General features: G+C 31.8%; 1 protein-coding gene across 3 annotated transcripts in view; it reads left to right on the forward strand.

The window, feature by feature from the left end:
- The window catches only part of DACH1 (dachshund family transcription factor 1), a 426920-nt gene that overhangs the window by 383400 nt on the left and 30215 nt on the right, over positions 1–13305 (forward strand). For all 3 annotated transcript variants that reach the window (XM_056109866.1, XM_056109865.1, XM_056109867.1), the window contains 3 exons: positions 6491–6638; positions 9551–9694; positions 10186–10254. In XM_056109866.1, coding sequence (XP_055965841.1) covers positions 6491–6638; positions 9551–9694; positions 10186–10254 — 361 coding nt within the window. The remainder of the gene's footprint in view (positions 1–6490; positions 6639–9550; positions 9695–10185; positions 10255–13305) is intronic.

Consider the following 13305-nt stretch of genomic DNA (forward strand, 5'->3'; position numbering starts at 1 on the left):
TATGTACACATAGATTAAATTAAAATTGAAGTTTTACTGAGGTCCATGCAGAGTTATACACAGATATAATAAGTAGCAATACATACAAATGCTGGATTTATGGTAACAATGATTTCACACAACTTTACATAAGGTAATACATTCTAGTTATTTTTTTATTGTAACACTTATTGAGTTATATTAATATCCATGGAAAGGCATAGAATATTTGAAGATGTTATGACTAGAATATTGAAAACACAGCATGAATATCTTTGTTGCCTAAATTTTAACTTGGGCAATTACAGCCTCCCTGGATTCATTTTCTTTGTACTTTCAGTGATATATAATTGTGTTCTCTGATTTATAATTCAAATAACAGCATATATTTTTGTGTGATAAATTTAAAACTATCTGCTTTGGAGAGGTTTTTTCTATATGGCATTGAAAAGAAGTGAAGTGAAAATGTTTTAATTTTTTTCAAACCATATAATTCTGTCTGAAATTAAACTTTATCCCTGTGTGTCATTTTAATCAAACCCAAGGCAATGGAAAATATATAATGCAGTTAGTCTACATTTTTCTTAGAATTAATGATCCCCAAACTCACCAAAATTACTTACTTGTAGTATTAGTTCTACTACTCAATAATTGAGTTTTATGATATTCCATAATTTGATAATTCTCAATTTAAGTTTTGTAATTGTTACTATAGATGTTCCTTCCATGACATTAACAAAAGTGAATTTTTCTAAGTGTTGCCTTTTGTGCTTTCAAAGAAAACCTATAGGAAAATATTACCTGCTTCTATTTAAAAATATAGATATGGGGACTTGAAAATTTTGGTTATATACTCATAGAGAAGTTATATACTCAGATTTCTTCTAATAGAGTATTTTTGAAATTAAGAATTATGATAAGAGTAATTTTCTTTTAGTGATATAAATACATTCCAAATTTTGATTTTTTAGAATTTTTAAGATAATATTTTAAAAGGAATTTTGTTTGTATTAATATTTGCAATGATTCATTATGACTTGCTCATTCAAACACATCCCTGGAGAACTCTCTGTGATATTATAGTGAGGAATCTAAAATTTGAGAATCAGTTAACTGATGTGATAACTTTATACTTTGACTTTCATTTAAACATACTCAAAGAAGAATTTCAATTACTAGTCTCATTATAAATTTTCATATTTTTAATGATAACTAGAACTTTTTGCATATAATATTGGTTTCAAACACTTTACATTATTTATCTTACTACAAAATTACTTAAAACGACTTAATATAAAGATAGTAAAGAGGTTTGGTACAAAGACATTCAGCTTTTAATATTTCAGAACTGTGCAATAATAATTTTGTATAGTTTAGAATAAATTCATATTTTATTTTAAGACACCTTTAATTATATGGGCTGGAGTGATAGCACAGCAATAGGGCGTTTGCCTTACAAGCGGCGACCCTAGTTCGATTCCTCCGCCCCTCTCAGAGAACCCGGCAAGCTATTGAGAGTATTTCACCTGCATTGCAGAGCCTGGCAAACTACCCGTGACGTATTCGATATGCCAAACACAGTAACAACAAGTCTCATGATGGAGACGTTACTGGGCCCGCTTGAGCAAATCGATGAACAACGGGAGGACTGTGACTGACTGACTGTGACTGAAAATGATCAAGAGAATATAAATCAATGATCAATTAACACATTGCCTTCAAAATATGGATAGGCTTGAGTTCCTATTATTCATTGTTTGGGGGAGTGGTTACACGTGATGCTTGGGGTCTACTCCTGGCTCAGTAATTGGGTTCAGTTCCAGGAGTTCTCAGGGAACAGTGTGGTACCAAGAAAATGTCCTGGGGTTCCAGCATGCAGAGCAGATGAACTATTCTGTTCTTATTACTACTTTTCATGAGATCATTAAACAATTATATAAGTAGGCATTCTAAATAGTTCTTAATTTGATGAGTAAAATACCTCTTTAAAATATTTACATCACATATGATGGCAATAATAAAATTATTAATATATTTATTAATATATCAAACATATTTCATATTTTGTCAGTGATTACAAAATCTGAAACTCTAATATTCATTGATTAATTTTAGTGTGGCAGTGTAAGGGAAAAAATACGTGTCTCCTCACAACATTCTTTGTTTCTAACACTTCTTATCACCAAATGACATATAGTTTTTCCATACTGAGTATTTCTGTGGTGCCAACTGCATGTCTGACAATTTAATGCCATTCTCAGTTTATCTTCTTTGAGATAGCATGAGATGTAATTACTTGAGTTCATCCTATAAAGTTGCCCCACTTCTGCAGATGTCAGTCAAGGGTTCAGTTGTGATCTGAGATCTGGACTTTATGATCTATGATCTATGATCACAAAGTTGTAATCTTTTGATCAGGGTTTCTGAGAGATTTCTCTTTTTGATAAAATTGGTTTTCTAGAGTAGGTCATGCATCTTAGAAGGAATTTTTGCTTACTATCATCCCAATTATTATAGAGGAATCAAACTCAGAACAGCCAGAGATGAATAGGACAATGTGCGTGGGGAACAGCTTAACGCTTCCACCACTGACATATTAACCAATCCAGAAGCACTCATCCTTCGGAGTTTTTGTGGAAGTTTCATTATATAGACTTGATGGATTAATTCACTGCTGATGATTAATTCGCCTTCTGGCTCTTGTGTCTTGTATGGAGATCAGAAGAGTGGGGCTAAAAGTTCCAACCTTTTAATCATGTTTTGCTCCCCTATAGAAAGTTCATTCATTGCAAAATCATATTTCAAAAATGAAATCACATCATTTCCAAAATCATATTTCTTATGTGACTATGGCGACACATTAACCATTTGAATGAGTTCATATATGGTAGTTGAGTCTAGATTTAAACACAAGCTCTCTGATTACCAAAACAATGTTATCATATTACAATTTATAAAAATCACAAAATTGTAAGCAATTTTGGCCGAGTCCATCATTGGTCAACTTTGGATAACATTAACCTATATATATTTTTTCTATAAGAGTTCCTTATTTAAAGTGACACTTTTCTCTTCAATCTAGGAAACAAATATTTTAAATATACTGTTAAAAATATGCATTACCTGGGGAATTCTGGTATTGGCTCATTCAAATGGCCCACTTGGCAGCTTGAACAGGTTATCCTCCTCAATTTGTTTTAAAATATGTAAAATATCTTAAGTAGAATTAATGAGTACTAAGGTTCTCTACAAGTAGGACATTTTATTGTCATTAGGCACTGCATATTATTTAGCCAAATTTTTGTCACATGAGCTTTGGTGACTTTTAAGTAATCTTATTTTTCTGATTCTAAAATAATTTTGTAGGAAATACATACATGTCCCAAAACAATAAACATTTCCTCTAGAATATAACTGATTAAAAAACTTTTCTTTCAGACAGAACTATTTTAATTCCTCTTACATAAACATACATATATAATATATATGTGTGTGTGTGTATTTCTGTGTGTGTTTGTGTTTGTGTATAAATATATTTTCTTGGTTATAGAAATAGTGGAAGCATTGCTAGATACATTATAGTGCCATTTGAAAAGATACATGTATAGAGAGACTAATTTTCTGAAAAAATGATTAAACAACTTAATTTTGAAAGTAGTATGACAACCATCATGACTGACTTATGGAGAAAATTCTCAGTTATGGTCCCCAAGTATTGCTGTGCCATAAGGAAGCTTAAAATGTGTCTCATTAGAATTGTCATCATTCATCTTCAACATCATAAGTACTGGCCTCCTCCTTGGATAAAAAAATTCATGTTTTAAATCTTTTGTCTTTTAGTGTAAGTCACATTGTCATCACAAAATTTTGCTCTGTACAGCCTGCCCATGTGAGAACTAGCATTTACTGAAACCCTTAATACATTCTACAGCTGGAAAATTTAGAGAAGTTACACAATTCTGAAGGCACTACACCATAGATGGTTAAAATGGTGTCCCAATGATTTGTAGATATTGTGAGAATTCCTTGTTATTGCTTTTCCCAGCTCCCTGCTGTATTGAAATTTAATCTGTTTTCTGTATTTTGTGCAGCAGAGCTGTCACGGTCAATAACATATTTTTGCATATGCATCAGATTGACTCTAGTGCAGTTTTTGTTCACACTGGACTCCTACTGATCTGTACTGATTTAAAGTCTAAAAAAATGAAACTTAATTTTATATTGCTTATAAGTAGTCCCGAGAGAGTATTAGATCCTAAAAGCTAATATTTTTCAGACATAATCAGCAGGAAAAGGTAATGTATTGCGATTAGCAGTATTAGCAGAAACTATAACAAAAGGATGCAGTAAACATTAGTGCTCTTAGCAGCTTCATACTTTCTAAAAAATATTATTATAAAATTGCACAAATTAGAGTTGTAGTTTAACATTATTCAACATGTTTATTCATAATGATTGTTTCATATTTAAAGAACACCAAAATACTGTGTTTTGTCAGCCAAGGATAATAATAGTTTAATAGTAATTTATTTTAAACAGCTACTGATAATACAACCAATCAACACATTAAGTGGTGCCAACATTGGCATCTTGCTAAATAATCTCTAGGCATTGCACAGAGAGTACATCTTTCAAAGATAAGTCAACAAGAGCAATCAGAGCAGAAAATTAGAATTTGGTATCTTAGAATTAAAATACAGCTAAACTAAAGTTTTAATTGGGGTGATCTAAAAGGGCACTTGATGTAATGATCTCTTTCATTTGTTACTAATTGTTTGTTCCTGATGAAGAAGAAACATACACAGGAATGTTGCTGAATTGAGTTAAGATGGCAGTTTCCTTAGCAGCTATGTTTTATTATTAAAAAACAAAAAAAGTGGGGAGGGACAAACTATCCTTAAGAAATCTTCCAGTTTGTCATTATGGGGGAAGTTCAGAGTCAGGTATAACAAATATGAAAGAATTAATACGTGTTTGAAAGGAGAATACATGTCGCTTATGATAATGTTATCTTTGTGGATTGAACTCAGAGAACATCATCAGTGGACTGATAAGTCAAGCTGGAGTTGAACTTATTATTTAAGTTCATCTAGTTTGCTTATCTAGTCTCATATGGAGGGGTTACATCTACAAATACATCTACAAAAGACACAGCCTCCATTTCATTTTTATCTTTCCACTGAAATGTTATCATATGTACAGATTGTAGCACTGTAGCACTGTCCTCCCGTTGTTCATCGATTTGCTCGAGCAGACCCAGTAACGTCTCCACTGTGAAACTTGTTGTTACTGTGTTTGGCATATTGAATACGTCACGGGTAGCTTGCCAGGCTTTGCCGTGCGGGCGAGACACTCTCAGTAGCTTGCCGGGCTCTCTGAGAGTGGCGGAGGAATTGAACCCGGGTCAGCCCAGTTGGCCGCGTGCAAGGCAAACGCCCTACCACTGTGCTATCACTCCAGACTAAGGCAAATTATTTTCTACTTCAGGATACTGTTTTGAATAGCTCAGTTAATAAGGATAGAAATTATACTCCAACAAAAAACACATGCTAAATCAAGTTATATGTATATAGATGTAAATTGTATAATCAGCTGCATTACATAAATAAATACACTCTGCTTTTACCAAGTGCTCTAGAATTATGTATTATGCTGTCAAACTCTTTCTTTGAAGTTCTATTATGTCACTTTAAATATGCCTTTTAAAAATAATGCAATATAATGCCAGCATGGGTTAGTTCTCATTTATACATATATGTATGTATGAAAGTATTATGATTTCTGGGGGGCCTTGGGGACATAGTACAAAATAAAAATAAAAAGACCCCTCTATCTCAGAATGTTGTTATTTTAGTAGAAGCACACTATTAACAGCAATAAAATAATAAATGTTGTCGTACAATCAAATAGTATTCATATTTTTAGAAAAAACAGCGAAGTTGTTTTGGAGAGCTATTTTAGATAAAAGGATAAGAGATTTTGCTTAATTGAGCGATAGTAAAATGAAGTAAAACCCTGAACTGTAGGAAAATCATGAGGAAAAGCATTCAAAAGGGAAGAGAAAGAGAAAAGCTTCTGGTGTCAAAAGTAATTGGTGTCTTGAGGAATAAAAGAGGAAAATTGTGCCTGGTATAAGTTAAGTAAGGATTCGTAGAGAAAAGACTTCAGAAGATAGGGGAAGGAGTACGACAAAGGTCATGTGCAGTTGCATAGACCATAATCGATCACTACTTATGGAAGGGTTTCCTCTACTTCTTATTTTTATACTTTATGCATAGCATTGAGCTAGATATTCTTAGTAGCTGTCACTGAAGCTGTTTATAATATTCATATATGTTTTTCTTAAATTATTTGATTTAGAGTTCTTATGTGCTAAATCCTATTGAGTGAGTGTACAGCTAGAGTGAAAAAAATTGATAAGTAGATTTTTTTTTGAAAAGTGATTTGAAATAATGAATTTAAATGTGTTTTTTACCAAAACACCACAATTCTGAATGTGTTTTTTGTACAGGGGCTTTTGAAAGTTGCCATAGATAATGCCAGAGCTCAAGAAAAACAGGTTCAACTGGAGAAAACAGAGCTAAAGATGGATTTTTTAAGGGAAAGAGAACTAAGGGAAACACTCGAGAAACAGTTGGCTATGGAACAAAAGAACAGAGGTATTTTTATGCTTCCAAATAAATGTAATGCTTTAAATAAATTACTTGATGTAAAACTGGTGATTTACTGTGAAACTGTAGCTTTTTAAAAATTAATATTCTTGGCTAAATTCTTTAGCAAATTCAAATTTTTGGTTTTTGTTGAGTTATCAATTTCTAAAATGCATGATTTCTCTTATGTTCATACTTCAGGGAGTTTATATATTAATTATTATGTCATTAATCAGATATTTTATTTACTTACAGAGTTTAACAAATACATAATTTCAAAACAAAAATTAGCTCTTATGAGATGACAACCACAAAGAAGAGCTTTATACTCATTCACAGTTTCCTTTGCAAAACTCAAGTGTTAGTGATAAAGCTAAAACAAAATAATTAAATTTGGGGGGTTAGAGATAATTGATCCTGATTTTAACCTTGGTACCCCAAATAGTTCCCCAAGCTCACCATGTGTGATCTATAAAAAACTTATTTAGTAAGTATCAATTGAAAATGTAGACTGATAATATCCAAATAGATGACTAAAGTTGAGTATTTAATTTTCTTTTTTCATGTCTCATCATGTCCACCAGGATCAAATATACATTTATAATGTTAATCAATAGGAATTTTATTAACAAAATAATTATAAGTCAGTGAATTACTTCTTGTAACTTACTTGATATTGTAGTTACAGAAGTTCATTTATGTCTGTGCATTTATTTTATAATAACCTTCAAGAAGACTTTTATTTCATTCAGTTGCCTCTTTGTCTCAGCTGTAAATTCTCCTTAAGTGTTACAGAGTAGGAGATTTTTTCCTCATTTTAAGCATCTGTTTGGCATGACCATTTAAAAGTCATTGTTTCTCTTTTGCTTTTAAAACTGGTAGATATTTTCATTTGTTTCCATGAAGCAACAGTTAATGGTTTCCTGGAATGATATTGATTTGGGAAACTGTTACCCTAGGTATATAGCACAATTATCAATAATGTGTTTTCACATAGATTTAGTCACATAGATTTAAGTACTAAAACAATTAGAACAGAATGTACATTGATAACAGGATGTATTCTAAACATGAAATTTGGTCAAATGGAAACATTTTCCATGAAAGAGCCATGTTTGATTTTATTTTTACTTTTTTCAAATTAGACCTAGATGCAGACTATGAATTCCAAAAATAATCTTTTGGTTACATGAATAACTTCATAATGTTATTGGTCAAACCTGTCCATGGATTTGTATTGTTTTATTCTTTGTAGCCACTAGAGGGCAAAACATTTCATAGATCACACCATGAGCCTCTGATTTATTTAATTGTAAACAGTAAGTAAAGGGGACAGCTATCAATAATGATCTATTATGAATGTATCTGTTGAAACAGTGTCTTACCCTAAAAAGAACACATGGCAATTCCATTTGCTTCAGTCACATAAGAGAAAACAATGAGACATCAATGCAAGGCACTGGGTATTGAGTTTTTAGTGCCATAGGAGTGTACAATTCAAATAAATAATTCAGAAATTGGTTCTTCTTTAAAAGGCTTATAAACAATCATGTCTGAAAAGGTAAATAGGAGCCCAGTCACTTTGTTAAAGGTGAACATATGGCTGCTACGCCACTGAAGGAAACTGGCATTTATTTTGAATCAGTTTTAATTGTCTTTCTAAGACTGGCTAAGGTGGATTTTGCTTTAAGAAAAAAGTTTCTATAAGTATATAGAATGGGCAACAATAGACTCAACAACTTAAACATATTAGTAATGTCAAAGTGTAAAAGTGGACTATATGAAAATTACGACTGAAACTAAAATTATTATTTCAGCTATTATTGCCTTTATATTTATATTGAATAGAAGTTTTGCTCTTTAATTTGTAGTTAAAATCAAGTAGTAAAGTTGGAATTATTACTCTACATAAATCACTTTTCCAGGATTTCCTCATTATGATTCTGCCACATTCACGATTGAAATGTATATAAGTCATCAGAAATCAGATTTAAAACACACATATACATGCTTGACTGTTTCCATATGCTAATTGCTTACCTTGTGTATCCTGTGGAAGTTAAAACAATTGTCACAGCAGAAGTTTAGTTAATATAAATTTTGTGAAGAAAATTCACTCATTATTTACTATGTGTTATACACATCATTAAATTATTCCATGTAAGCAAATATATATCAACTATTTGCATGATCTATTTTTTTACAATTAGCAACTAATGTTAGCAGTAGCACATTGACTGTGAATTTTTATACTCACCAGATTCCTACAGTAAAAGTATATTATTTCAAAATATATGAGAATAAATACAAACTTTAACTGTAGAAAGTATTAAGGTGTCTGAGCAAAAGACAATAAATAGATCAAATATTTGCAAACTATGTGTTTACTCCTACATGATATTTTTGAATTTTTCAACATTTCAGAAAAGAATTATTAAAAAACCTAACTGGTTAAACATTGTTTTGCAAAATGTTTATAGGGGAAAATGCTCTATTTGCTACTCAGAGTGATTCATAAGACATAGGAGGCATTCGTACAATGGTTTGCATAATGCAAATTCATGTGTGCTTTTTCAATTCAAGGGCAAATGCTAAGCATCAAAATTCATTTACTCAGGCTTCCTTTATCAGTGAATATAAATATTTACTAAAATTAATTTCTCAATAAACATGTGTCTACATTTTGACAATTAAAAAAATCCTTATGTTCTTCAGGACTAAATAAAAATTGTCTTCTTTGGACATTTTACTGAGATTTATTTCAGATAAAAGTGGTTATTTTTACATTCCTCTGCAAAGGTAAATGTGTCTGGCAGGAAGAAAAAAAGATATTTCATAAAGGAAAAACAAAAACAGAACATGAGCCATTTTTAAGTTTGATAGGTGCAAACATTTCTTGACAGAAATATACTCTCTTCTAGCCATAGTTCAGAAGAGACTAAAGAAAGAGAAGAAGGCAAAAAGAAAATTGCAGGAAGCACTGGAATTTGAGACAAAACGACGTGAGCAAGCAGAACAAACCTTAAAACAAGCAGCTTCAACAGAGAGTCTCAGGGTCTTAAATGGTAAGCGTGTACATCTGATTCAGAGCTGGCTTATGTTCAGTTTTCATACCCAGAAGACAGCTTTGTGGTTTCATGCTTTTGTATACCTTGTGATTAAGTTGTACTTGTAGCTTGAAGCATGAGAGGGAGACTAATTCCTTGTGTTGGGTGATATACTATATTTCATAGATGCTTTCTTCGTTTTGTTACTTACTCCTGTCTCTGGCACCTGCCTTGGCTTCTCTAACCAAACATGTCTAATGATCTATAATACGTAATTGATCTGATAACTTCCCAACCACAATCCCTTTTAATAAAAAAAACGACATTTCCTTTTTTATCTGTTCAGATATTTCGATGACTTTCAGTTACTGTTTTTGTTCAACCTTTGCAAGTTGACAAAGATTTATGCAATCTTAATTCAACACCCAAGTAACAGGTTGCTCTTGTTTTTTAAAGGACAATAGGAATCAAATGAAATATGTGTCACTCTTACCTTTCTGTGCTTTTAGACTCTCTGACCCCAGAGATAGAAGCTGACCGCAGTGGCGGCAGAACAGATGCTGAAAGGACAATACAAGGTAGGAATTTGCAAAAGGCTATAAATCTAGATCTTGCTATATGAGTTTTTCCTCAGCTTTAGCCTGCTATTCAAGCATGTAGCCTACCATCTGGGCCACATCAAAACAAGTTCAAACAAGGTCAAGTTCATCTTGCTTGTTTATATGAGTGAATTCATTTTGTGCTGATAGATTTTCTTTAAATTAACAGGTCATTTCTGTTTATACAATGCAATTAAAAAGGAATAATTAATTTTAAACAATGTATGATTTAATCTTGGGCACAGTAAATGTGTTTTATTGAATTCCTGAAGCCCAATCTAATGCAGGAAAGGTTTATAAAATATAGCCTATAGAATTAAAATCCTGTGTTAATCAAATACGTGGTTTTTAAAATGAAAAAAAGTCCTTTATTTTCTGTTTTTGTGAAATAGCATGGTACGTACAAAAAATAGGCTAGTTCAGTGATAATAAAAAGTAAGATTATTTTAGTCCTATGTGAATTTTCTAAATGTTCTGTATGTTATTCTATACATTTTAATAACACAAATATGCTGAGTAAAAGCATATATAGAATACTAAAGGGAGTTGTACTAAACACTCAGAAGAGCTAAATATGTTTTCTGCCAAGACCACACTATTAGAAAGGAAGAAAGTCTGAATGTAACATAGTCTAACATCAATTCTAAACAGTAAACTCAATCTAGCAGCATGAATACTAAGCAGAAAAAAAGGGGTATTTGTTTTCTATTTTAAATGAAGATGTTTCTTCAGAGTAAAGTCAGACACGATTACTGCCCAATTAATCTGCCCAATTCCTTTTATTTTTGCATTGAACCTCAATCATTGTTGGTATATTGTTTGACATTAGTTCTGTTACTTAATAAACTATTATAATTTTGTTCTTAAATTAGTGTAAAGGAAATATACTTTTGTAAAGTTATATGTACAATAAGTACAAGAAACTAGACTTCTTGAGACTACTAAATTAATATTTTAGATCATATACTTGGGTTGTTTGCTATTACAAGGTATCCTGCCAATGTTCACTAATCATTCATAGAGAAAGGAATTCATTTTAGGAACATTATATGAACTTCAATAAAAGTACATGTTAATGCATAATGTTAAAAATTTTAAGATATTTGTTGCATCTTTCTCTTAAGAAAGTACATCCATGTTAGCAAATTGCTGATTTCATAATTAGTCTTCTCAATAAGATCATTGTAAATATCAACCCTGTTTTGTGTGCACAGGGACTAATCATGCATTGATTTAGCTAATGCCCAAAATGAGCCAAGAAAGTACATGAGTATCCATTTAGATATATAAATTGTCTGATATCCACAGGATCGTAAAGTTTGTCAGCACTCCGTGTATGAAATGCTATAAATTATTATTGCATAATAGGACAATTTTGTAAATTTCAGATTGTTCAATGATGAAACATTTTAATTTCATTTTACATATATATATTTTCCCACTGTCTTGAAAATGTGACCATCAGTAAAACTGTAGTTACTAAAATTTGAATCTGTAAAGATTTATTCATATTCAAATATACACTATAACATGGATAATTTCTTGCTTTATACATTTCAAATGATGATAGTTCTATGTTTCTTTTGTGATTTGCCTATTCTAAAGTATATTCTTTTTTTCTATCCAAAATTCTATAGCTACATTACAAAGAAAATTCATCCAAACAGTTTTGTAATTCAGGAAGTAAAACAGTTCAACAATTATACATATTAACTGAAAAGTCAAAAAATCACTGTGGTGTTACTTAAGCTTTGATTTAATTTTGTATAAAATATTTTCACTTTTCTTACTATTTAGTATATTAAAAAGATATGATGCAGGATCAGAGAGATGGTACAGCCGGTAGAGTGTTTGCTTTGCACACAGCCCACCTTGGTTTGATCCCGAGCATCCCATATGGTCCCCTGAACACTGCCAGAAATAAGTCCTGAGTACAGAGCCAAGAATAAACCCTGAGTATCACTGGGTGTGACCAAAAATCAATCAATCAATCAATCAATCAATCAATATATGACCGTTAGGACCAGGGTGATAGTACAGCACATAAGGCTCTTGCACTGCATACAGCCAACCTAGGTTTGATCCCCAGCATCCCAAATAGTTGCCCAAACCTACCAGGATTTATTCCTGAATGCAGAGAGGAATAAACCCTGAGCATTTCCAGGTGTGACCCCCCAAAATAAAAACAAACAAAAAATAAAAAAGATACATTCCACTAGTTTAATAAGAATAATCAGATAATTATATATTTCGAGACTTGCATCTGAACTTAATGATTTTATTATACTGTTTACAGTATGCAGTTTTTATTTAATACAGCACTTCAGCTGTACTTGAATTTACTTAATAACATTACTTTTTTCTCAGATGTAAATTTCTTTTTTAAATGCTACACTGTGTTTTTGTGTAGTTGCCAAATGTTGATTGCCCAACAGTTAAACAACCTGACATTTACAAGAAGAACAGTCATCTTTTGAAACTCATATCCCACTAGATTAGTTCAGGTAGCCTTAAAACCCTAAACTAAATTAATACATCAGTATTCTAATATAATTTTAAAAATTAACAAAGGAAAGCAGACTGCATGTAGTTTTAGTCTGCATGTATGCACTAGAAAGGAAAAAGCAAAGAAGATAGAACCACAACTCATTACCCATTTCTGAAATGGTCTATGGCATGCATTTGGGGAGCTATGAGCATCACCCACTGCTTCATAATTCAAGAATGACATAAACACAGTCTCTTGCTGCCTTCGCTTGCTCTCTCAATGTTCCCAAGCCCAGGTGTTATGATACTCTTTGTATTCTTCCTGACTCCCACTCCAACCATAACTGAAATTATTCTCTGTTCCAAAATAAACTTAAGTTAATTAGGAAACCCACATTTTGTTCTGCTTGTCATATGTTTACTTGTAATGTTTTGACAATAAATAAATTCCAGGTTTGGGCCAATACTTCCAAAACCTAGCAATTGGGCATTGCAACACTTCTCAAGTTCAAGTAATTATCCATCAACTATCACCCCCAAATA

This window comes from Sorex fumeus, unplaced genomic scaffold (genome assembly GCF_029834395.1).
Source record: "Sorex fumeus unplaced genomic scaffold, SorFum_2.1 ptg000008l, whole genome shotgun sequence".
Taxonomy (NCBI): Eukaryota; Metazoa; Chordata; class Mammalia; order Eulipotyphla; family Soricidae; genus Sorex; species Sorex fumeus.